Source organism: Nomia melanderi, chromosome 4, assembly GCF_051020985.1.
Source record: "Nomia melanderi isolate GNS246 chromosome 4, iyNomMela1, whole genome shotgun sequence".
NCBI classification, from domain to species: Eukaryota; Metazoa; Arthropoda; class Insecta; order Hymenoptera; family Halictidae; genus Nomia; species Nomia melanderi.
The window spans coordinates 11,829,784-11,855,351 of NC_135002.1; the positions used below are offsets into that span (position 1 = coordinate 11,829,784).

The 25,568-nt window shown below is 32.5% G+C and overlaps 4 protein-coding genes and 1 long non-coding RNA gene across 7 annotated transcripts in view; 3 read left to right on the plus strand and 2 right to left on the minus strand.

The window, feature by feature from the left end:
- Hr39 (nuclear hormone receptor FTZ-F1 beta) overlaps positions 1–5,114 on the plus strand; it is a 32,002-nt gene extending 26,888 nt beyond the window's left edge. Inside the window, exon 8 of the mRNA XM_031973344.2 lies at positions 51–5,114. The gene's annotated coding sequence lies outside the window, so the exon portion shown is untranslated. The remainder of the gene's footprint in view (positions 1–50) is intronic.
- Positions 5,115–6,587: 1,473 nt separating this feature from the next.
- Positions 6,588–16,186, minus strand: LOC116425492 (uncharacterized). The gene is made up of 9 exons (XM_031973292.2): positions 15,775–16,186; positions 14,480–14,834; positions 13,333–13,650; positions 10,762–11,406; positions 9,122–10,212; positions 8,949–9,022; positions 8,313–8,520; positions 8,002–8,244; positions 6,588–7,607 (listed from the first exon to the last, which is right to left on the minus strand). The coding sequence occupies exons 2-9, from the start codon at positions 14,610–14,612 to the stop codon at positions 6,588–6,590; spliced, it is 3,732 nt and encodes a 1,243-aa protein (XP_031829152.2). The 5' UTR covers positions 14,613–14,834; positions 15,775–16,186.
- Positions 16,187–16,208: 22 nt separating this feature from the next.
- Positions 16,209–18,869, plus strand: LOC143174424 (uncharacterized). The gene is made up of 3 exons (XR_012998365.1): positions 16,209–16,617; positions 17,094–17,264; positions 18,628–18,869. It is a non-coding gene; the product is annotated as an uncharacterized LOC143174424 (long non-coding RNA).
- A 1,285-nt stretch (positions 18,870–20,154) lies between these two features.
- Positions 20,155–22,833, plus strand: LOC116425491 (cilia- and flagella-associated protein 45). Its single transcript, XM_031973291.2, has 6 exons — positions 20,155–20,489; positions 21,142–21,546; positions 21,626–22,011; positions 22,069–22,201; positions 22,268–22,561; positions 22,636–22,833. Exons 1-6 carry the CDS (start codon positions 20,310–20,312, stop codon positions 22,831–22,833), a joined length of 1,596 nt encoding a protein of 531 aa, XP_031829151.2. The 5' UTR covers positions 20,155–20,309.
- Positions 21,530–25,312, minus strand: Nprl2 (Nitrogen permease regulator-like 2). 3 transcript variants are annotated; one of them, XM_031973071.2, is made up of 9 exons: positions 25,222–25,312; positions 24,706–24,852; positions 24,537–24,628; positions 24,312–24,468; positions 23,929–24,046; positions 23,625–23,859; positions 23,424–23,554; positions 23,182–23,351; positions 21,530–23,102 (listed from the first exon to the last, which is right to left on the minus strand). In XM_031973071.2, exons 1-9 carry the CDS (start codon positions 25,222–25,224, stop codon positions 22,926–22,928), a joined length of 1,230 nt encoding a protein of 409 aa, XP_031828931.1. In that variant the 5' UTR covers positions 25,225–25,312; the 3' UTR covers positions 21,530–22,925. The 3 variants fall into 3 exon arrangements, with proteins under 3 accessions (XP_031828931.1, XP_031828933.1, XP_031828932.1); XM_031973073.2 differs by lacking the exon at positions 25,222–25,312 and adding an exon at positions 24,924–24,985; XM_031973072.2 differs by lacking the exon at positions 25,222–25,312 and adding an exon at positions 25,036–25,215 and having other exon boundaries at positions 22,613–23,102.
- Positions 25,313–25,568: the final 256 nt, after the last annotated feature.

A 25,568-nucleotide genomic window follows, 5' to 3' on the forward strand; every position in this document is an offset into this window, starting at 1 on the left:
GGTTAGGCAATATTAATTAACAGAATTTAGAATTTGTTTTCTCTTTGCAGATTCCACGCTTATAGGGTCCATAAGCTTAGGGAATCGGATACGTTAGATAACCAAGAAGCGGACAGAATTAGAAAAAAAAATTCATAAACATTACGGTCCAAGATACATTAGTGGTGGGTGAAGGGACTACATTCATATAGGACTAATTAGAAGGCAAACTGCTTGACGCGTCAAGCAAAAACGAAAAACGACGTTTTTCTTTCTTATTTTGTTTTTTATTATTATTATATATATATTTTTTTTTTATTAAAATGCTTCCATGCGGGTGTCGCATGACGCGAGCCTGCTCAACAAACACACGAATTTCGAAGCGGCCTATGGTATGCTCGAAATGTCCAGCATGCATATATTTCTATGCGAAAGAGACTGAAAGTATAATCGACGGAGAGATGCAGAGCATTTTACTTTACGATAATAGCAATGTACAGAGATCGACGGATTGACAGAAAGGGAGGAAGGGAATGAAAGGAATAGAGAGAGCGAGAGAGAGAGAGTGAGGGAAAAAGACAGAATGAATGTGAGAGAGTGAAAGTGAGAGAAAAAGAGAGAGAAAAAGTCGATATCATGTAGCATAAAAATGCTAAATTTTATTAGATAGGTTTGGTCTGTTTGACCAATGAACGACGAATAACAGAGTTTTACCCTTAATGATTATTCTAATGATAAAACAACCAGTATTTTGTATCGTTCTGCGCTTACTTAAGAATGAGACACAGAATGATGTCTTGTATCCCGGTAATGAAGTGTACTTAAAAACATGAGTCGACCAATTGTTTACTTATAGTGCAGTTAATCATGTAATAATTAGTAGTTATTAACGTCTAGCTACCATAGTGTTCACGGAACATTATGGGTTTTTATCTGTCACGTAAATACATCTCTTTTTTTTTTATTTTCCGTATGTTTTAACGCCGCGCCAACGACGGATGGAAGATTTTTCTACGTCGACGACAACGTATGTTGTCTGTTGTTTTAATCGCATGAGGAACATTCGCTTACGGATTTCCTTATTTTGTAAATAAATTTTATCTTGAAACATTCGTTTTTCGTATCGAGCGCCGATCGGGGAGACACTTTCGGATAATTTCTATCGAGGCGATAATTGTTTGTTGTAAAATTGTACAATTATTCTGTCGTTTAGAGACTAAGATCGTTTATTCTTTGACATGTTAAAATTACAATGTTTTAACCAGTGATGTATGAATTTTTTCTTTTTTTTTTTATTTTGTTAAATGCTTAAGGGGCAAGGTGTAAACACCTGCTGCCTCGGCAATGGTGCAATTTCAGAATTTAATTGAATGTAAAACCTGTTCGAGGATCATTGGTTTGTAGAAAGGAGCTGGAGTCTCCCACTTAGAAATAAGAATACTCACTTTTGTGTCATTGGTATTTTAATGAAACTCATATTGACTCATTATCCTTGTTAAGGCAATAATCAAATTTGTTTCGACTCGTTGAAAGAAACGTTACAACATACAACATCAATAGTGTAACCCTAAAGAATTGTCTTCCCGTTTGTACTAGGTTCATTTTAACATCGAAATTTGTCCATCATTTTATCATTGTGTGCTGGGTGTTTATTGCAAACAATGAGAAAAGGGTCATGTCAAATTTGTTTTAAACATCTCAAAATTCAAATAGAATTCTTTGCAAGCTCAAATAAATTCTACACCCATTGTTATTTGCTAATAAGAAAGCTCTCTTGTTAACTGTGTTTAACAGAACACTTTGTGCAAGGGTACATACTGTATGCATAGCGAAGCATATTAACCCTTTGCATTCGAAAGTTTTTCACACGAAATATTCAATATTTTCTAACGAGATATAAACAACATTTTATGAAACTAACTAATGAGAAAGCATACATAAATTAAGAAACAAAGACATTTTATTCCAATATTTCACATATGCAATGTTGCATTATACAAAGCTTAATATTATATATAAGGCTTTATAATTTTGCTACATGAAACGAGGTGGAAACTGAGAGACACCTCTCGAGTGTAAAGGGTTGAAATATAGGATTCTATTTGGTAAATCCAGTTTCTCTGTTAGCAATCAAGCTACTACTCTATTCTTGAACAAGAGACAGGTTAACAGATTGAAATGAAGCAACTATTCTTAAAGAATGAACAGGATCTATGTGAAATGTCCAGTTATGGAGGTAGCTTTGATAATTGAGCTTATTTCAACTTAAAACTGTTTAATATTCTTGTAAAATAGCCTGCAAATATCCCCGAAACAAGTTTTTTTTCGATACTGCCATTGTAATCATCATCAAACACAAAACGAAAAATATGTTATATCGAACAAGAGAACAGTCGAGGCGAAAGAGAAATTTTGTATGAGCGATCTGTGGTGAAATTCTTCTATTGATAGAAGTATTACTAGTACGGTAATTAGCCGAGTATTAGAGAAATGCAAGAAAACTGAAACATTTGTGCCTTCAATAAAATTTAGTATTTTAAACCTTTCACAAGAAAAACAAAACCCCTTTATAAAATTTGTGATGGGACGTAGTGAAGCAAAAAGGTCTAAATAAAGTGGATAAGAAACGATAGAAATATTGTAAATATTTTATATAGAGTTAACGATCGACAGTCTGATTAAGATTAATTATCGACGAGGACCTTTACGAACAGTTGTCGAGTCTTCGATAAGCTTCGAGTATTCTTAACGCTGTTATCCTGCGGCGAAGAAACAAAGTTTCTCTATTTAAATTGAATCTTATCAAAAACTCGGAGAAAACTGACAAAATTTGGTTAATCAACAGCAAACCTCGCAAATCTGATCACAGACAATATTTCAAACACTTCTATAACAATTAAGTTCAAGTAACCCATTCAGAACTTCTTTTTCTTATTTTTTTTACTTTAGAGAGGAAGCAATATTTAACACATTCGCTACTACGTATTGTATATTCATGACAATCATGTTAAATTTTAACACATGAGAAACAATGATAACACATTGACACTACAGTGGAGCATCAATTATTCAAACTAATTGAGATCAACGTCATTTGAAAAACTGAATTGTTCGCATAATTAAATTTACTTATATTTGCACCTTACATCTTATGTAATTTATATTACGCAAAATATTAAATTAATTTTTGAAGAAATTTTTTGCAGTAACAATACACATTTGTTATATGCACTGAAATTAGAAGGACTTATTTCAAAGATTTGGTAGTTTGGATAACTGACCCTTTACTGTACAGTACAATCTGTGAAAACAGTTTTCAAAATAATCAGTGGCGGTGAACGTGTTAATTTAATATTAAGTATACTAGATCAAAAGTTGCACATATCAATGTATTTATTAAATTCGTGACGTGCAAAATCATTTTTCTTATTATCATTAATATTATGAAGTTGAATGGGTTAAATGAAAATTGAACTACAACGACTCATAACTTAAATAGCGACAGAGACCAGATCTAGCCAGTATTTACAACAAAAAAGGATTCTGCGGGCGAGCTTCGATCTTTCTTTTTAATTCGTGCCGTGTTATTTGTGTTTGATCGAGTTTCAATGCTTATCTGCATAATTATGACGACGAGTTGAACAATAAATTGAAACGGCACCGATTAAAATTAAGAGATTCGCGAAGTAAATAATACTGTAAATAAACGAGAAATACAGAATAATATTTTGTTGCGACGAGTGTATAAGAAACGAGGGAAAAAGAGTTATAGGTGGGACGATCGTCAGATCGAAAGTGCTAGACTGTGAATTCGTAGTACCGACTTAAACGGAAGATCATCAAATAAATATATAAAACTATTAATTATACATCTTGTTAAAACGTAATTAATTTACAATTCGATTAAGAAGACAAATAATATTTATAAAGTATTTGAAACTTAATCAACGCACGCTGTCTTCCGTTTGCTAGAATAAGGTAATCGATCGTAAAACAGAGGAAATGATTTATTAATATTTGTTTGAAAATCATGGCAATATTTGAACAATACTATAGAAAGGGGGAGAAGGAGGTAGCATTGCAATGATAGAATTCAGGATACAATAACAAAAACTCAAGTAAACAATTATATCCATCCCATATGATTTCACGTTAGAGTTCTAGCTCATTGATATTGATTTATTGTTTATTTAACACTAAACGTATCGGCACTTTATAATAACCTATTTCTACCGTAATTAGTCAAATAATTGATTACAAAATAAGGGTAAACGAGTTAGGCGATAAATTTTTCTTATTGAAAACATACACAAAAGGAGAAACAAAAATTGAAAAACCGATTAATTGGGCAATTCGGTCGCTGCACGTTTAGTGTTAAAGAATTCGGGAATTATGAAATTCTACTGATTCGTGAATACCATTATGCGCTGCGTGTATTTCAAACGATGTCGCTGAATTAATTGTAAAGACATATTTTATTTCTGATTGCGTAATATATCATATTTTTGCCTGAATACGTCATTGCGATATTTACTTCCAATATATTGGAAAACAGTTTGTACATCAATTAAAGAGCTCAAACGGGATAGAACTATTGGTTTTGACTCATAAATAACTTTGGCTAATAAAAATTTAAAATTAACTGATTACTAATTAAATGCCAATAATGATAAGGAAAATCCTTTTCAATTGGAATACCGAATCATATAATGATAATAAATGTGTAACGCATTAGTCAATTGCGAAATATTTTGAACCGATTTAAATTGAAGAACCAAACCAGAAGATATTTATGACTCAACTTAATAATTAATTATAAATTGTCGAACAGAAAATTTTTAACGAATAGATCCAGGCGGAATAGGTTAATTTATCTCACCGAAAATATTGTTCTGTATGTGTCTGTAGCATTCTTACTTTAGATTGTTGTTTTTTAAGAGACAGGCGATCTACGAAATTGTTATTTTTATAAGTATTCAATCGTAGAGCCGATTGATCGATAGAAAGACAAGTTGCGCGACTGTAATCACAAGGACATTTCATATTCCCGATACAGACAGATGGCTATTTAAACGCTATTAGAGGGTAGTTTTATACGTACATGATCATTCAGAAATAAACAAATTTTTACAAAACACTGTGTTCTTTCCTCCAATTCTTTGCAGTTTCCATTATGAGAATTGAAACATGGACCAACGTACAAATTTTGACTATAAAAGTATTATGACCCTCTTTATTTTTAATTACAGGAAAAAATGTTTAACATATAAGTTGTTTAATTTCAAAGTAGAAGTACGATTTAGTACATTCGCTTCCTAATATCATATCTTCGATTTCTTTAATGTTATATTTTTACTTTTAAAATGGTACGAATGTTTTTGATTTATGTTTTTTACAAAAAGAATTAAAAACGTAGTGAATATATCCCATAATTTCGTGTTAATATTTTAAATTATTCACGCTAATAGTTTTTCTGTGCAAAATATGTAAACACAATTTTCTTTACTTTCTAGTGAAAATTTCTTCTAAAGGCATTACATAATGTCTGAAAAATGGTTCTAGATATTTACAAGTTTGTAATTTGATAAATGAAAATCAGTTAGGGGCACCTGATAGATCGCAGGAAAATATTAGAGAACAGAGATCTGAGAACTATATTTCCGTATTTTGAAATGAAAAAACCGAATTATTTTTCTCCCAAATGATAAACAGTGATACCATCAAAAGTACACAAATAAACGCAAGTTCACCTTTGTGCTTTATTGACTAATATTTAACATCGTTACATTTTATGAATGATATACAACAGTATATAAAACGTACAATATATCACTTGTTCAAGTCTTACAAAAATATATACAGCAGTCTTTCAATGAACATTGAAAAATAATAAGACTACAATAAATAAAATAAGGCACAGGTTATCACATCATCGTAGTTTAGTGCGTTTCAACTGAATCAACGAACAAACAGGCATTTGAGAAATATTGTTTGCGGCATGTTTTCAGTTACAATAAGCAGAACAATATGTTCCTTCATCATAGAACCAAATACTTTTTCAGAATTGGTCATGATACAAAAGTACAGATTGCATTCAAGTTTGTATATACGTTTAAATTACACGGACATCGATAAGTACACATATAAAAAACACCAACATTTGTATTGTCTTTTGCATTGAAATATGTTTACTCTTAAAGTCGGTATTATATAAAAATCGTTTACACTTTACTGGCACTGTGAATTCAAAATACGACAGTATCAAAATATTTGTATCTTAACTATCTAAACAAACTGCAAAGTAAGACAGTATGCACTGTCGATCGCAAAATGATCAACCAAATTTTGACCTGCCAGAAAGTCATTTTACTTTTATTCGTTTAGTCTGCCAGAAAGTTGTCTATCGCGTAAACGCTTGCATTTGATTCGATAAACTGTGTCATTGCAATCACCGTTAACTCGATGGTCGCAGCGACCAAGTGCGCAAGAGTTCGTATATTGTCGCGAACTCTGAATCTAGTGATCGCTGGCGACCCAGTGTTCAGCATAACGGCTCATAAGTAGAATAACAATCGTCAATACGAATCGTGTATATACAATAAACAATTTCAAGTAACCTTCTTCAATTTTGGCATTTTTTTCGGACACCATTGGACATGGAGATTCCAGTGTTTCTCTTGGCACCGTACGTCACAATAGAAAACCAATTCGCAACCGAGACACTTGAATTTCGGCGCGATAAGTCCGCAATTTGAGCAAGTCAAATTATGCAAACTGTTAGGACTATGACTTAGTTTGCCCAAGTGCGGTGTATCACAGTTTCGAACTTCATTTTCAGGATTGCTCTTAGTAATTTGTGGAACTAAAAGCTTATGCTGTGGCGAAGGGACAGCAGTAGCCATTTGTAATTGACTGTCGCTCGTAGTGTTTGACTGAATGAAATTGTTGGACGTTGAAATGAGTCCGAGTTGATCGAACAGGAAATTCTGCATCTGCCGATACTTAGTGCTATTCTTATGGACGTTTCCAGAGAATCCAGAGTCTCGCGATTGACTTGTTGAGCGAGGAATATCTGATTTGCTAGAGCTCGCCACGTTAGGTGTCTCTGGATCCATAATGTTTGGTATAGCCGTGTTTGATTCATCATTATTGCACGGCAACGGGTCGCGTTGCCTATCCAAGGAGGCTGCTGCGACAACCGCAGCCGCTGCTGCAGCAGCTACTACATTGGGAATCATTCTGTTTCGAGAAAATTGATTTTTCTTCGAGTATCCAGGCAAAGGAAGTCTGGATAAAGCTTGCTGCGACGAGGACAAAGATGAAGGTGGCAAAAAGAGGGATGGCAAGCTAGCTACACCAACGTTGCTGCCACTAATACTCCCTCGAAGGCGATCAGGAGGTAGAGCGGTCGAGTGTTGCAGATTGTTCATTATAGGTGAAGAATACTTCATTACAGATTCTTCTGGAGGAAGGAAACATTTATCTACATGTTGCAACGGTCGAAGGCCTTCTTGCATGGGAAAATGGTACCCTGACAGTGCTGCTGGATGTAGCCGAGAATGGTATGAGTAAGGACTGTAGGGACAAATTGTTGGATAATTGAAGGCTGCACTGTTGTAGGAGTCAATCTAAAAATTAAGGATTATTATATTCTAGCATATTGTATCATATAAAAAAGATATAATAATTATACTACGAGTATTCACATTACATTGAATATCATAAACATTAACCACTTTCCTATTTTAGGACAATGTACATTTAATATCAGTTCCTTATGAATTTTCTGTTCTTATTTATAAATATTTGTTAATAGATTTAAAGTTTGTGACAAAGGCATTTTTGGTAAAACACATTTTCTCTGGTGTAAGAGGATGTTATTTAAGTTGCAACTTAATATTTTAGTAAAATTTTATGGAATTCTTATTTTAAAAATTATTTAGTTATAATTTTTAGTAAAATCATCAATAGAGAAAATGAATTTCACTGTTCAATAACTGTATGTAGATTTTCTCTACTTACAGCATAGTTGTTTCGATAATATTGATTCGTTGGAATAGGTGGATAGATGCCAGGTCGGAAAGGAGGAACCATTGGAACTGGTTGCGGAAGTGTTACAGATGCAACATGTTGCAACAACTGTTGTTGTCGCTGTTGCTGGTGATGATAGAACTGCCATCCCTCAGGACTATATTCAAGTTTTGTATCCATAATATCATTAGATGCATTGGGGGCAATTATTTTCTGTCTTTCAGTCTCGGGTACCTGTTAAATTTTTCGATTATTCAATATGTATGACACACAAATGCGGCTTCGTAAAATATTTAAATTACTCTTTCTTGGATACGATTTTCAGTTGTTCCATTAACTGAAACAGTTCCCATATTCTGTAACTTGGACTTGGATTTCGAAGATTGTTTCTTAGACATTCGAGCTACCCAGTTACCCAAAGTTGGGAATTGTTCAGTAATGGTATAGCTACTGGTGTTCTCCTGAGCAGCATCAATAGCTGGCTTTTCTGCTTTGTAATGTTGTTGTACTCTGTTAATCAAACATAAATATTAATAATATGATTATTCAATTACAATATTATATGAATGAAGTTCTAAGAGAATTAGCATTTCACATCGCTTTTAATATAGCTATTAAGACCTAGGTTAGACCTAGGTTATTCATGTATATTCAATGTTATTTAAAGATTCAGTGAACTTATAATTACCTAACCCGGATCTAACCTTTATGAAAAGAACGGATTCGCTCCTACAGTTACCATGTATCAAATTCAAAGCACATTACATATATTCATTAAAGACCTTAATAAACGATTTTAGAGTTTTTAACCATATTATTCAATATCTTTTTACCCTGATCACTAGATTCTAAAACACATATATTTAGAACTTTGTGTAAAATTATTTGAGTGTATAGAAAAATCTCATTTAGAACATATTAACAATTTTGTCTCTTACGTAATGGATTCCTGTCTTGAAGGAACTTCTTTCATAAATTGAATTTGAATGGATTGACTAGAACTCGAAGTGACCTATTGAAAAAATAATCCATTACTATACTTTTTTTTTTGTGCTGGAAAGAAATGTTTTTAGTTTTCTACATTGTATGATCTTCAATCGATCCCACTAACTTTTGTAAATGGTTCCTTCTGACTATATTCATAAGAATCGGATTTCAAAACTTGTTTGCCACTGGTAGAATCAAATACTTTATCGCCGGAAACATTAGCTGCTGCTTCCTGACCACTTATTACTGAGCTGATAATTGGCCCAGAATCAGGGAATTTAATGTTATTAATCTTCTCTTCTTCGTGGATCACTAATCGACCCGGCGAAAGCTCCTCCTCCATTTCATGTTTCTCTTTCTCCTTTTTTTCTTCCAAATGATTATTATCAAGAAGTTGTACGACATTGTTTGAAAAATTCAAATACCTTTTGTCAACATTAAAATCATCCACTAGTACGTTCAGACTATTATTTGTCGTTTGTCTAGATTCTTCTAAACTAATTGAAGTTTTTGCTAGAGAACTATTTCTAACGGGATCAGTGGAAACATCGTTCATAGGCCAGATTTTACTTTCAGAAACTTGGAACTCTTCATCCTGACCGGACAAAAGGTTCAGGCAAACGCGGGGTAAGAGAGGAGGACTGTCCCTAATCTCTTCGGGTGGTATATCTTCGTAGCTTACCGAAGATCGGGGAGACAATTTCGGTGGTTCAGGAGAAGGAACTAGAGATACATTTTTCATAGATACATTATCAGTTTCATTTAATCCAGCAGAAAGATATTCGACTTCCGACGGACATCCAAGATCGCTGTTAGCATTAATATTAACCCCTTTTTCAGGGGTTGAAAGTGTCGCAGACAGTTTGCTGTGCAATTTCGATAGATTTTCAATCTGTTTCTGATACCGGTTCATTATCTGCCTCAATCTAGTATTTTGCTGGGAGCTGGTGTCATTCGCCATTTGTTTAGCTAAATCGGACGCTTTACCCCTTAGTTCTCGGAGCTTCTGTTTCAATCTATTGCGCCGATATTTCACTTTGTAGTTATCGTTTTTTAGGGAATTCAGGTTTGCCTCTTTTTCATGAAGTGAGCTGATACAAAAAGTCGTAGAATTTGGATTTGACCGCGAATGAGACGTCTTGTCTCTGATGACCTTGTAATTTGATTCGTGTTTGGTTCTTGTCGTGATCTGAGAATTATTGTACCTTTCTGTTTCTGCAAAATATAGAAAAACGAGTTATGATTATAACAAAAAATTAATATTTTGTACTGGTAATTAGATTTTCAGCAATATTCCATCATGTAAATATTCTTTAATGAAATTTATTCCGATTAAAAATATGTTCTTTTCGGACACAGTTTATTAATTTATTACCACCCCAGTTATAAATACGTATTAATTATGTAATGTTTATTTAAAAGAAACTTCATTTTACCACACATTAATGTTACAAATTGTGGCATTGGAAGTTTATGATAATTATTACATCTTTTGAAATTGTTATATCAGAGAAACTTTATTGTTTCTTAAAAAAACACCTAAGTATCTCCGTTATGTAAAGCGTTATAAAAAACCTTCTAAACAACAAAGTTACACTATTCAAGAGGGTAAATTTAATGGTAGAGAAAAACGTTTTTTCCAAGGTCAATATCAAGTTCAAATTCTCAACCCCTTTAAATTTTTTAATTCAGAACGTCTGATTGAAATCAGATTGAAACCTCTTATCGCGATTTTGACATAAAGTTAATTCCGTTTATTCTTACCCATACGTATAATTTTTTTCAACCTCAACGGAGGCACCACCTTCCCACAGCTTTCCTTCCTAGTAGTCGAAACTGCTTTGGTACATTTATCGCCGCACCGATTACGGGTCTCGTTGCTATCGGTCGAGCTGCCGAATGTCTTTATGAATTTTTTAACTGAACTCTTCAAGCCATCCTCTTTGGCCTGGTTCGAATTCGTCCCCTGCGACTTTTTCTTTCTCTTGTTCTCCTTGCTACCGGCTTTTCCCTGATCGCCATCGTCGTTGATCTTCCTCTTCGTTCCGCCGAAACTTGCCACGTTCGTAATCCGCGGAGCTACGTAGTCCTTGGTACACAAGGAAGTCCTTAACGATGACTCCACCGTGTCTTCATTCACGTTGTTTCGATTGTGAATTGTCTTATTCGCGATCGGTTCCCCCGACTCCAGCTCGACCACGTCCAGGTTGGCTGACTTCGATAGAAACACTAGCGATGGACCATTCTTGCGGAACGATCGCGAGGGCAACGGAGCAGGGAGAATGGGCAAGGAACGATTCGGTTGCACTGGAATTAAGTATGGCCCACGATCCCGCAGTGCTGTCGCCAGACTTCCGGTCCTCGCGTTCTGCGATTTGCTCGAGCTGTCTGCTATCATGATCCGGGGCTCTGAAATCATTTGTTAATCCTTAACCACTTTAACACTTCGATTGTCGTGTCATCCGACATTCTTTGTGATACCATCTTTTACATCAACTTAAACATTGATTTTCTTGGTAACATATCGAACGAATTAAATTTTGTTGAATATATGAAGTATAAGAAAGATAATAGAGTAATTGTTATGAAGAATCTTGACTTCTTAGCTTCTGCTTTATTAAGAAATCTGTTTCAACTGCGTAAGAGTTTTGACGAGTGTACATTTAGCAGTCAAAATGTTCATGGGTGCCATTTTCTCCTAGTGGTACCTGTTTCCCACCTGGTGAAGGTTTTTGATCCGACGATAGAAATGGTTGATTCTTGGTAGAATATCATGTAATTGACGTGCAAGTTAAATTTTTAAAAGAGAAACATTTTAATTTACACCCGAAATTATTTAAACAACCTCTTTTTAGCGACAATAAGCTAATTTCATACCTTTTTTCACGATTACTTTCTTAAAAAATGGTCAAGAAAAATTCAAATTACAAACGAGAAAACATCAATTGTAATAATAATTGTATTCATTATTTATACAAGATAATCGAAGTGGCCATTTTTCTTTTAATCAACCTACTACGCTTCCATCCATATTTAACCGATTAATAGGTTGACGATAGATAAAGTGTTAAGTATACGAGCTGGTCATTACATGTATCTAATGTAATCGTAGCCTAAGTGTTAAGAGTAGATAGCCCCATATCGATTTTTCGAAGGGAAAATATGGCATACAGTTATTCCTGAGAAGTTCGATTATAGTTGCGAAACTTTGCAGACTTCATAATAGTGACTCATGTATACGTTGTACCTTAAATAGACGGTCTGTAAGATAAATTAACTAAAGAAGCTGTTAACACTGACGTTTTATATAAATTAGGAACAGGCAAAGAAGCGAATATTTCAAGTCCAATAAAATGCAATCAAACTTTTATTTTAATAGAAAATTATGAATAATGGAAAATGTATTTCAATAGAAAATTATGAATAATATATAGCGAGAAGACCTCGGAGTGCAAAGGGATAATTTTAACGGCAGGAAATGGGGGTCGGTGAAACAATGCGGTCATGAAAATATAATAACTATAACTATTATGAAAATGCTCAGAAAGAAAAGTAATTTTCTAAAAAACGAAACAAGAAAGATTCTCAAGTAATGAATTAGAAAATTCGATTACATCAAAAAATTGTATCGAAAAAAGCGTAAATGAAAAGAGCACACGTAGTGAAAAGTGTAGTGTAAAATACGCACAGTCCATAACCCATGCATATACGTGTTGTAGAATTATGAAGCAAAGGTGTGGGTGGCTGCATCCCCTCACTGTAAAAATGCTAACCCCACTTATACCAATCTTTATCATATAAGTAAGTAAAATTCTTCTGTATACGGTAGCAGCAGCCTTCAATACTTGTTATATTATATTATTATATTATTATTATATTACATTATCATTACTAGATAAACTGTTATATTTAACCCCCTGTCATATTATTTCCTTTGCTATTAAACTCATGTATGTAACTTTATACTATCAATAATTTGGAAAAAGCGCAAAACAAAGTTCCATTCCGCTATTAGTATAAATCTACTTTGAAGAAAATAAATTAGTAACAGCAAAATAGTTTTTTGCTTTGATCTGTGGACAATGGACAACATTGATTTTTATTAAATTAATCTAGAAATCTACAATCACGAGTCTCACTCGTCGTACGGCATTGAGGTTAAGAAAAATTTAAATTCGCAGAAAATAATTTGTTTAACAATAAGTATTCTTCTACAATAATTCAATAAATATTTTGCATTTCTTGTATCTACGGGTTATGCACTTTGCATATTTTATATTGCGCACTTTTTTCCTGTCCCCTTTGTTCTGGCTATGAAAAAATTCATTTTCTTACCTATCACAACGCTGGTGGAGCGATTATCGATTCCCTTTTCTTCTTCGTTGATTTCAACCAAAGGTTTTACATCACAGAAACGCTTCGGGATGGTTTGCTTCCGTATAATCTTCTCGTCGGTCGTTAAATCAACGAAAATAGGTTTTTCACCATCAGCCGATTTGGAAATCGTATTTTCCACCACCGATCGGTCATCTTTCCTTTTTATCAGTTCATCGATCTTTTTCAACCCGTTTTTCTTCACGCCCGTAGCTTTCCTGATTCCTGGATCCCCCTGGATCTCGCTAGAACTGGTGATCAGGCAGACTCCTTGCTCCTCTTCAAAATTTAATTTTGATAAAGTAAACACTACATAAATGGATACTAATTAATACGCTGACTAGGATGGTGGTCATCGGTGACCGGCCCTTCAGAATTGTTTGAAAACAATCACAATATATGTTCATATAAGATGATTAATTAATTTTGAAGAGAAGTGTTTAACCCCTTGCCCTATGCTTTATTTGTTAACTATGATAGATACAACTACTTTATCGTTAATAATTTCTCAGAAAAAGAAGAAACTTTGTTAGGTAGCTAACAAGTTTTATTAGGAGTTTTCAATTGATGGAAATGCAAATACTTTGCCAAATACGTGGAAACAAAAGAAAATGTACTTACATTACTTTTAAGCAACCGCCTAAAACTGACTTTTATTGAACTCACTTGACTGATTTTGTTAAAAAACGTTGTTTTATAAAAGCAAGGGAAGCATTCGATGAATTGCAAGTAACCCTACTTCAAGACTTACTAAATAAGAAAAGAAAGAACATACAAAATAAAAAACAACGTGTTGCTAAGGCAAAAGTGGGAGTCTTTTAACCAAGTGTTAACCCTTTGCGATTATATCAATTTTATATACAAATGAACGTCATCATTTGTCTAGAAATTTTAGACAAATTTAATACAATAATAGATCTCCATTTCACATAGATCTTTTTAAAAATAAGTATTATAATTCTGTAATTTGTATTTATAATTTATACTTTCATACTCAAATTATTTTCATTTTATACGACCAGAACGATGAAAGTGTTCTGTCAGAGATAGTTCACGTTACGACCACAAAAGGTTGATACGAACAGTCCAATTATATAACAATTTCTACCGTTTTCTCTGCAGCACAGGTGTTCCACGTCACAATCACCTTCTTCGCCCTTCTCTTCGTCTTTCGTTTGTTGTCCACTCGACGATCCTCTTTGATAAAACGACGGTGTAGTAATTTCTGTGAATACTTCCATCTTCTTGCCGATTATATCGTCATCGAATGTCGATCCCGAATAATTCGAAACGTGGTTCACACTTCCTCTAACTTCTTTTATCCTTCTTCGAAGGGTCACTCAACTGACAAACACGAGATTCTTTCATTTTCTTTTTCCTTCAACGAATCCAGGTATTTATTCCAAGGTGAATTCGAATGGAATTTAGCGTCGGATCAGATAACCGCGTCGTCAGTCCGCGGTCTGTCCATGTTGAAATAAATATTTTCAGGAAATTGTAGATATTACAGTACAGTTACTGCGCGGGACAAACTTGCGACTACAGTTAGAAACATCGGAGCACAATAAAGTATAGAGAAAACGCTCAGAGAGGAAAACCGAAGGGGAAAGCCGCAGATCGATGGAAAATTGTCCCTGTCGCGGAACCCATTCGCGTTTCCAATGTACAATTTGTTCTTCGAAGATTCGTTAACATTTTCGTTTACCGGCTCGGGCTCTTTGTATGAACACATACACGTTGAGACATGTTTCTAAATGTTTATCATAGATCGTAATAATAACGACATCTGTAAAAGTGATGCTGGAGTGCATTCTTTCGTTACGTGTCTACTTTTCTGACTTCGGTCGCCAATCATCGGTAAACATTAATAAACAATTTAACCCTTAACGATCCGGAAATATTTTAAGTTCGCCGACCACTTTTCGTAGAATAAACAGATAACGAAAATAAATGAACTACAAGGAATCGATATGGCACTTAACCAGTTAACTGCGTTTGACGAGTATACACGTCGTATTAAAGATTGAAATAATACTAATTCTTTCAACGATGAATTATCTATTTTTCCAGATAAACAGGTAATTCTTCTTTGTTCCGCTTTGGTTTCTCAATAAAATATACTCTAGATACATTTGTCCCGCGTTTAACGTATACACATTTCATTTTTTTTATTTTACTGCGCGCAAAACGAGAGATTTTTCCAACTGAATTCCACAGGGAACAGGTTAACGTGTTAAATGAGAATATACTTGTTAGCAATATTAACGATGGAAATAATCAATTGACTTTTTGTCACAATATACACGTCGTTTGACTTAATAAGTACATTAATTTAAATAGAATAACTTAAATTAAAATAAAAAATAACGGCATTAGACCGTTAAAGGTTAACAAATAATTTACTTATGAACGTTGATTTATTTTGGTGCTATAAATCAGCTGCGTACCACCGGTGGTACACACCGGTGTAAACGTGTTTTAAACAAGTTTCTCCGGGAACGTAACTCGTGTTTGCTACACAGTTGTCACTTCGTTCGAGCGCATAAATACACTTCAAGAAACATCCCTTTGTTTTTCAGAGGTACTTATCGAAAATCACGAGAACAATTTGTACGAAAATTGAAGTAGAGACACTCGATGAGGAATGAGGCGAGAGGATGAAAACATTTTATAACTGTGGAAATTCATGGGAATCGAATTGTCGCGGCGAACACATGACATAAAGTGTATCGAGACGCTATCGTGCGAAAAGTGAAGCCAGATAGCAAGGAATCTCGCACGCCGTGTATGTACAGTTGCGTTTGTTCCCTCTTCTAGAAAAGTTCTTATTAGAGAAACCCCTCGCAATTGGCCGACTAGAACGCACTCGTTTGGCGCAGACCGTGGGTACAATATTTACCAGCTAGACAACCAGGGAAACGAATAATTTTTTTCTTTCTTGGTATCGTTTTTACTTCAGTTGCTTTTGGATTGCAACCCCTCTTGTTCTTAACCGGTATTCACTAGTATGGTAAGAATGTGAACGGTTAACGAATTCGTGACCGGCAAATTTTTCGCTTTTCAACTCCTCATTGCTGATGGAAATGAAGAAAAACTTAAGTTAATTAGAAGTCTAATTATAGTTCTGACCTTGACACAGAGACAACATTTAGAAAATTTGTTTTGAAATATCAGCCTCGTAACGATCTGTTGTTCGAAAGGGAGAACTTTTCATTAAAGAAGTCGCAAATGGAAAAGAGCAAAAGAGTAAGATATTTTGCATAAAAATGTTTGGAAGGACGTGAATTCACGTCAACAGTTGTGAATGTGTTAAAATCTTACTTCGCAGGATAACAACTAAGAATACCTTTCTATAAGCAGCTCATTCGTCAAATTGGTTAACTCTACTTTAGAAATTTTTCAAAATTTTATCGTCGAAGCTAAACTAAAGATTCTAAAGAGTCTAAACTAGACTCTTAACTGAAAAGTTATCTCATGTTATTAAATATAAATATAATTTATACTATAGAATATACAGATATTTAATACAGAGATAATTATATATATTGTTTTTTGGCCATGAAAAAAAATAGTTTCTCATCACTTGCTATGAAAATATATTTGTTTATGTACCAATGAAGTGATATTTTTATACATTAGTCTTGCATGTATAATCAAAATTACAATAAGAATTACTTACTCTTAAAAATGTTTTTTCTTACAAATGTCCTACCCAAATGAAGATTAAAATGATTGCGTGAGAGATATATTCAATCAGTCAGCTACTTACGAATGATTTAACCTGTTCACCCTATACCTGCATTCAACTATACCAACAAAGCTATAGAAAACTGTCTTATTAAGCAGAATTACCCACAGATGCGTTATATTGAATAATCTATCATTTTGAAGAGGTAAGTTTATATGACAAAAAATAATTAATTAACTGTAACTTCTAACAGGTTTAAAGTAAAATGAATACTTCATTAATATTTTCAATATCCAATCATTTAAACTTATATTTACTAAGAAACCATGAGTTTGTTATAAACAATATAAAGTCACGTATGTTTAATGTACTATGTTTAATTTACTTTGTTTAAAATCATTCTGATCCACAAAAGGATTACAGTGAATATATTTTTAGCTTAATAAGATATTTAGATAATAATTAATAATATTAAAATAATAATAGTCCAACAATCCTTATAATAAAAGATTTAATAATCTTAATATATTAATTATTACCTAAATATTTAATGTCGTTTTTATTACGTTTACATTTTTCTTCATTAAATGATACTTGGCATTGAAAGCAAAGTCAAGAGAGAAGTTATTTTCACTATCACAACATAAATAATTAATAAAAGCACAATAAATACAAGTTAGGGTTAGTTGTCGTGATAATAAAAACTCAATTTAATCTTCAAAGATTTAGATATATAGATATATTCTTATATATAAAAAGATAGATATATTTTTTCCAAAAGAAATATTTATTTTTTAGTAATTCTATTTATTGCATAAGTTTTCAAATCAAATTTACACTGCAATATACTTACAAACTAATTTTTGATTGAATTATTACGTGCTACATGAACAAAACATGATATAAAAATTAGTAAGTAATTTTACAGTACTATATTTAATTAATTAATTATCTAAAATGTCAATATATAAAATTAATAAATTAATAGAATCAAAGTAATATTAAAATTTCTTATGTTCGTTAAAATCCTGATTATAATTATTATATACCCATTTGTTTAGAAGTTGTTCATGTCAATGTAGTAGCCAAGTTAAGTAAATATAACTCTGCCATATAAAATATATATGCAATATTGATCGACTTTTATATACTTCGATCGCTATTCATTGGTTAAATGCAAAAGTTCTCCCTCATATTCTCCCAAGTAATTGCTACCTTCTGTGTCCGATCACTCGTTACATAACAATTATTACCCGATGCTTCGATTTGATCATTTCCACCCTTCTTACAATTCCTTTGAAACAAATTTATAATCTGATAATTTCTTATTTATATAGATTGTCTTAGTTAAATAAATAATAGCTTTTAAACGAAAATATAACTGAAGGTCAAAACTAAATGTAATTACTGGACAATCAAAAATATTTATCGAAAAGATTTAATCTCGACGTTACCTTTATAAACTTTTACAAGATGCATGAAAGGAAATACTCAAAAAGACTTCTACTTAAACATCGTTATTTTACAATAAACATAATAAACTCTTTTAACCAATGAAATTATTTAAGGTAGATCCGTTTAAGAAGAACGATGCTTGACAATAATTGTTTCTACGACAACATGTGACCTGCATGTCACGCAAGTAATGTACCAACATCTTGTTAATTTATTTAATATTTTACTACAAGGTGTCAGATGAAATTAAGTAATTAATTAATTTCAGCTTTTATACACATATAAGTGTAAACGTATATACGCTATCATAACTCCAAAATATAAAAAAAGATCAATACTATAGCATTGCTACTTTGCTACTTTATACTTAGAAGTCGATATTTATTAATTTTACATACATTTTCTAATGCCACAAAAAAGATTCGGATTATATATTATTAAAGCGGAGTTCGATTTTTCATTTTGCTTCGACTGTCGGATCCAAGAATCAGGTATTCTGCAACACTCGGTCATTTATATTTTGCTTGAAACATAAATATTTAGTAAAGAGATGACGTGCAGCCACATGTGCATTTTCCCACCTGAGGAAAGCTAACGTGGCAGGGAAACTTGGCGACGATACGTATCCACGGACAGAAGGGGTGAATCACCCCATCAATGCGTTGCACGGTTATTCGTTGTCCGTCGAATGAAATAAAATGTTTCGGGCATCAGCTTTACCTGCGCCAAAACGCGCTGGAAGTAATAAAAACCGTTATATAAATATCTATGGAAAATAAATGAAACATAATAAATAGATATAAATATAATAAATAAAGAAATAGCGACAATTTTGTGGTCATTTCACCATTTTCATTTCCCGACAGCCTTTGTCCACGAAAGTTAGTCTAATAATGGTAAACTGCAATTTATTTTCAAAAAAATATAAACAATTTTATGTATAAATTTATTTAACTCCTTAATTATTGAAATTATATTTTTTTATGAATAACTAATATTATCTACTCTTCTTGCTGAATACGATTTTATTACATTCTTTAATTTTACAGTAACTCTCACATTTGTTCATATACTTTTTACACAACAGTTACGTTCAATACTTGATTATCTAACGCACATTTATTTATCTTCGTTATTTTTTTCCTTTCGTGTCCTTCTGTAATATATTTCCCTTAATTTCAATGGAAAATTTGAAACTTTGTACGCAATTGTGAAAAATAAATATAATATTCTTCCGTGAACAAATTTGTGAGTCACTGTATATGAAAGTAATACTAACTGAATATTAGTATTAAATATAAAATAACCTTTAGGTATTCATGTTAAATATTCAAATGATGAAATAAATATATTTTGATGTATTAACAAATTAATACTACAGATATAGATGCGTCTTTTACAGTAAAGGATACGTTTACACGTACGAAGTGATCGGAACGTATCTCAGTTTATTATCGAACAAACAAACGAAACGATTGCTGTTTACCGTTTCGAAACAATTAGCGAACCTCTCAGTCGTTGACATCACTTTCTGCTGGCGGATACAACTATTCAGTTTTTTTATCCAATATTTTACAGACGTTCATATTGAAATATAATTTAATATATAAATCTACAGAACGTAAATTCGAATATAAATTCATTAATTCTATGAATATTTTTATTAAGTACAAAATGAAATAAAAACTTCACTAAACTTTATTAAACTCTTTACCCAGTTATAGAGAATTAATGATGACTATCCTTATTCTTTGTTTACAGATTTATCGTGTAACGAAACAGTGCTTTTTAAATAATGGTGCATAAAGTGAGCAAAGATGTCTCGAAAACGACTGCCGTGTGCAACGCATCCCTTGCGAGGAATCAAAAGAATTTAAAATTCAAAGAACAGGTTTGCACGAATCAGTCAAAAAAAGCCTGCAATCATGAATCGAGAGACTTGAATTATTGTTGCGTCCGTTGTAATGGGAAGGAGGTAGGATATACTGTTCGTTCGTTTTATTATTGCGAACATTTTTACTTATTCGTATATTTAGAGTAATGCATAATATTACGCTGCAGTTACAGAAAAACATGTAAAAGATAAGAATATTTTCTATAAGTAATGTTTTATTTAATATATCTGCATTTTATATAAATTTAACTTTGATCTTATATTTCTTTGCATTTATTCAAGACATGAAAATCATTACTTGTATTTATAATTGAAGCATAAATATAATATCATGTACAAATTAAGCTTTTAGAATAGGTATCATAGTACAAACATTTTATAAAATTAAAATTAATTTACAGAAACCACAAATTTCTGAAATTAATAGTTTCTCTAAATGCTTCTCAAAAAAAGAAGAAATAATATTTGTTATACTTTTTTGCTACCGTCATCCATCTTAACATTTTCGTAAGAAACTAAAAAATGGAAGAAGGATTCTGTAATGTTTAATAATTTCCGTGTATCTATATAGATCGATAAAAAATAAAATAAATATTCAACTAATAAGTTTTATTTTAGTACTGTAATATCAGTAGTAGATGACCAGTAGCTCTATAATTCAGACATTATTGTATCTGCGAAACCTGATGAAAGAAAATAATATTTTACTGTGTTACTCTTTTTATGCGCCCAGTTAAACAAAGAAAGAGTTAAAAACAAAAGAGTAAGCATGAAAACAACTCCAAAGAAAAAACCTCTTTCCACAAAAGTCTTGACAAAAGAAGAATATGAACAATTTCGGAAATGTAGTGGTTCCACAACAAAAGAGGACCACGTAACAGACCTCAAAGCAGAAGCAGAAGAGAGAGAAAGGCTTATAAAAGAGAGTATGGAGAGGAAAGAGGAATTTCGTAAATTAGACAAGAACAGGCCTCGTGAGAAAAGTGCAGAATTAATCGAAATCGAGGAAGAGGTCAGAAAAAGAACTCAACACGTGCTCGACAGAGCGCAGAACATGAAACTGGAACAAGAGGAAGAAATACAGAAATGTAATAGGATTATTTTGGAAACTAAATGCCGTGCCATTCGTGATGCGCAGGTGATTCAACAACTTAAGATAAAAACTTAAGATATAAACGTAAAACGTATTTAACGCGTTGCTCCTGTCCATCACGCAGTTAGCAGAGAAAAAACTCATTGAGATTGAGTTGGAAGAAGAGGACAAGCGTTTAAATGATATGATGGAAAATGAAAGAAGGTGGGCGATCAAAGAGGAACTTAAGAAAGAGCAAACGGAGGCAGCCAGAAAGCTAGAATTTGCTAACAGTTTGAAAGGTCAAATACGCGAAAATGAAGAACAAAGACTGTTGGAGTTTGCAAGGAAGCAGGAAGAAAGTCGACTGATTAACTTAAGCAATATTGCTTGGCAACAAACAGAAATTGCCAAGATGCGCGATAAGGAGGCTGAATTCGCTCGAATTCGACAGGAAATTGCTGAAGGAAATGAGCAATTAAAACACCTGAAAGCCATGGAAGAACAGGAAAATAAAATCATTGATCTTAGGTATAAATTTAATAATTTTTTTAAGAGCGATCCACAAGTTAATGCATTGATTCGTAGGATTCGACAATATCAAAGAGAAAAGCAGAACAGAGAAGAAAAACTAGCTGAAGAAAGAAGACAAGAAAAATTGAGAAAAGAGCAAGAGAAAGCGAAAGTGGCATCTCAGACGTTACGGCACCAGGACGCACAAGTATACTATTGTTTACATGAAATCATTTTATTCAAATCTAAAATTTAATTGTTTTTTATTTCTTAGGCACGAATAGATGAATTGAACGCTGTCCGGATTCAAGAAGAAGTAGAACGTGAATGGAGGCAAAAAGAAAAAGAAGAAGCTCTTAGACGAACGATAGCTCAGAAATTGCTGAAAGAGGAACGAGAGAAACAAATAAACAATAAACGAATAATGCAGGCGATTGAGATTGAACGAGAGCGAAGAGAATTTGAGAAAATTGTACGCGTTCAGAAAGAAGCTTTCTGTCGAGAGCAGAAAGAACTTGAGAAGAAACAGCGACAAGCTTTAAATCATAGAAGTGAAATACTAAAACAGGTTCTTTGTCTTCTAAATTAAAATTATTATAAAAGTTAAATTACAAAATAATATGATCGAATCTTTTTCATCAGGTGAACGAGAAGGAAAGAGAACGCATAGAGACTAGACAAAAAATGTTCGAGGAAGGCTTGGCACTTCGCACGGAGGCTGAAATACGCAAAAAAAAATTAAGAGAAGCAATGGAAAATAAATGCAATGAAATGAGGAATAATAAAGTACCTGACGTGTACATAAACGAAGTGAAACGAATGATGGAGAACATCTATTGAAAATAAGAAATTTACAGTTGCGATTAATTCGCTTATCATACACGTATATTTATAATTATCATATAAAAGTTGTAGACTACTATTTTCTTATATTACTTCCATAACATGACAACGTTCGGATCACGTTCAACAATATCTTCAATCTGTGCTGCCGATTGACCTGTACTGCAACAAATTTCGTCGAGACTATATGTTCCCGTGAAGTATTTGTACACCGGATTGCTTTTCATTTCGTCGTTACAAGGAGATCCTGGCAGACATATTGGATACTGTAAAAGATGAAAGTGGATGAATTTATATGAAAATAAAATTATAATAATCTTTTTATTAAAAAATTAACAAATATACCTTATACACTCTACGAATAAGACCTTCAATGAGACCAAATTGTACCAGTCGTCTTTCATTGATTCTCAAATTCTGAGGATTAAGTCTTTGGCATAAGTCCCTCATACTACTACCATGTGTCATACTTGCATACATTCTATATATGTCCCTAAGATACGCGGGTTGTCTAGCTGTAAGGAAAATAATCTTATAAAATGTATTCTTGCTTTTGTAGATCTTTACACTGGAAATATAAAGCTTACGAAATTTTGAAGCATATGCTATACATCGTTCCTGTAATTTAACATTTTCTGCTAATTCTTTTAATTTGGAGGTCGCTGCATAAACATTGCTATATTGGAATATTGGAATTAATGTTACCACACCATAATACCTGAATAAGAAAAAATATTGTTTAAATTAAGTAAATTATTTGGATGAAATTGTTATGTTTAAATATTTACACAAGGTTCTGCACACAGCTTTTAACCAGATTGTTCTCTACGTCTGCTTCTGCTGCAATTCGTGCTACATGATTAAATCCATCAATATAAGGCAACACTTGCTGTGTAGTTAAATCCCACTGATCGCTCTGAAATGCTTCACGGCCTTCCAAGAATATTGGTACCTGATGATCAAGAACTGGTTTCGGCTCAGGTGCTAACTTTATGACTTTCAAGTGGGACGTCATTGTCCCCTCTATTAAAATATTCTATTTCATGTCTTTGACATATTTGAAGAAAGATACTAATTTCAAGTTTGCCTTACCTGTTAATGTACACATCTTGTGCATATTTAAATCTTGTATCACCTGTTGAAGCATTTCTGCTAATCTTGTCTTGTCATCAGAAGATGATAAGAAACAATTTTCATCTTCAAGAGCCATCTGAAAAATTAAATTAAAAGTTTCCATCATATTCTCTATGAAAAATGTTACTCTGTACTCTTAAAATATAAGTAAACAAGTATACAAAATTCTGAATTTCTAACTTTATTATTTTTTAATTTAATCATGATTTAAAAGCTGTTGAAAAACAACCTCTTCAAATGAGAACACCCCCTTAAATAAAGAGATATAAATACAGTATCTTTTGGGGCTGCCTAATATGAAACAATAGAATTTTTGCATAGATCTAATTACAGATGCTTACCAAAAAGTCAGACATTTTCTTAACAACGGGTTCGTAATGCACAGTACGAGCCCCTGCATCACACACAAAACATAAATTAAAATAAAATGCATTTCTAGCATATTTCTTATCATCAATTTTTACAGGGAACCCTAAAATTTTATAGTCCTTCAGTGTTCTAGAAAGAAATAAAAATTTTGATTAATTTGATTAATCTCAATAGTCTAAATCAAAAACAATATTTACACTGTTATAGTGCTACGTTGTAATTGTGCCTTTGGTATAATATACACACTGACATTATCAAAAATGTCCTTTGAAATAAAATTATCTGGTACCTAAAGAAAATTCGGTAACATTAATATTCTATTACTTACAATATCACTGAAATCAATAATATTTGAAAGTTACTAACTTGACAAGTAATTTTTGGACCTACAATATGATGAAATTCGGAAAAAAATATACATCTAATAGGATCTTCTTGACTCTTATCATCTATGTCATTTATTATTGTGATTGATGTCATTTTCTTCTTTATATTTTTATCTAATCTCATAATCTGTAATTAGGAAAATGGATTAAACAATGTTAAAATGTAAGTACTTACATTTTCGTATACGAGTCACAAACTATTATTTAAATACAAATTTAAGCTGTTCTTGTTTCCATTCTCAACAATTTTAGTCTACGTTTTATATTGAATGATAAAATTCATAAAATTTTAATTCCAACCTCAACATACATTTAAATAAAAAAATTTTTGTTGAAGTAATTTAAAAAATTACAACTGTTACATCTGTTTACAAACATTGAAAGCATTTCATTGGCACTATTATGAAATATATATGTAAATCGTAGATTTATTATATGTGTACATATCATATATATCCATATACGTCTGGTCTGTATGAGAATATACAATACTTACCATGCGCGTGAAAATTCTAAGAGAGGGAACATTACATGACAAAAAAAAACAAAAACCAATGAATGAGTGTAAGAGAGAGAAAGAGAGAGAGTGTTGCGCGTGCGCGCGCGCGCGTGTGTAAATTATGCTAAAGTAAGAGACATAAAGTATGAATAGGCATAAAAAAATAGATTAATGATGTTAAAGAACAAGAAAAAACTATTGCTAAAATCGCTGTATGTAAACGGACATGAATGAAAAATAGATAAATATTTAATGAGGAAATAGAAATAGATGCCGAGTATGAATCCAGAATAATATTGAAAGAAAGAGAGAGAAAGTGATTAAATGAATAGGAACTAGTGACT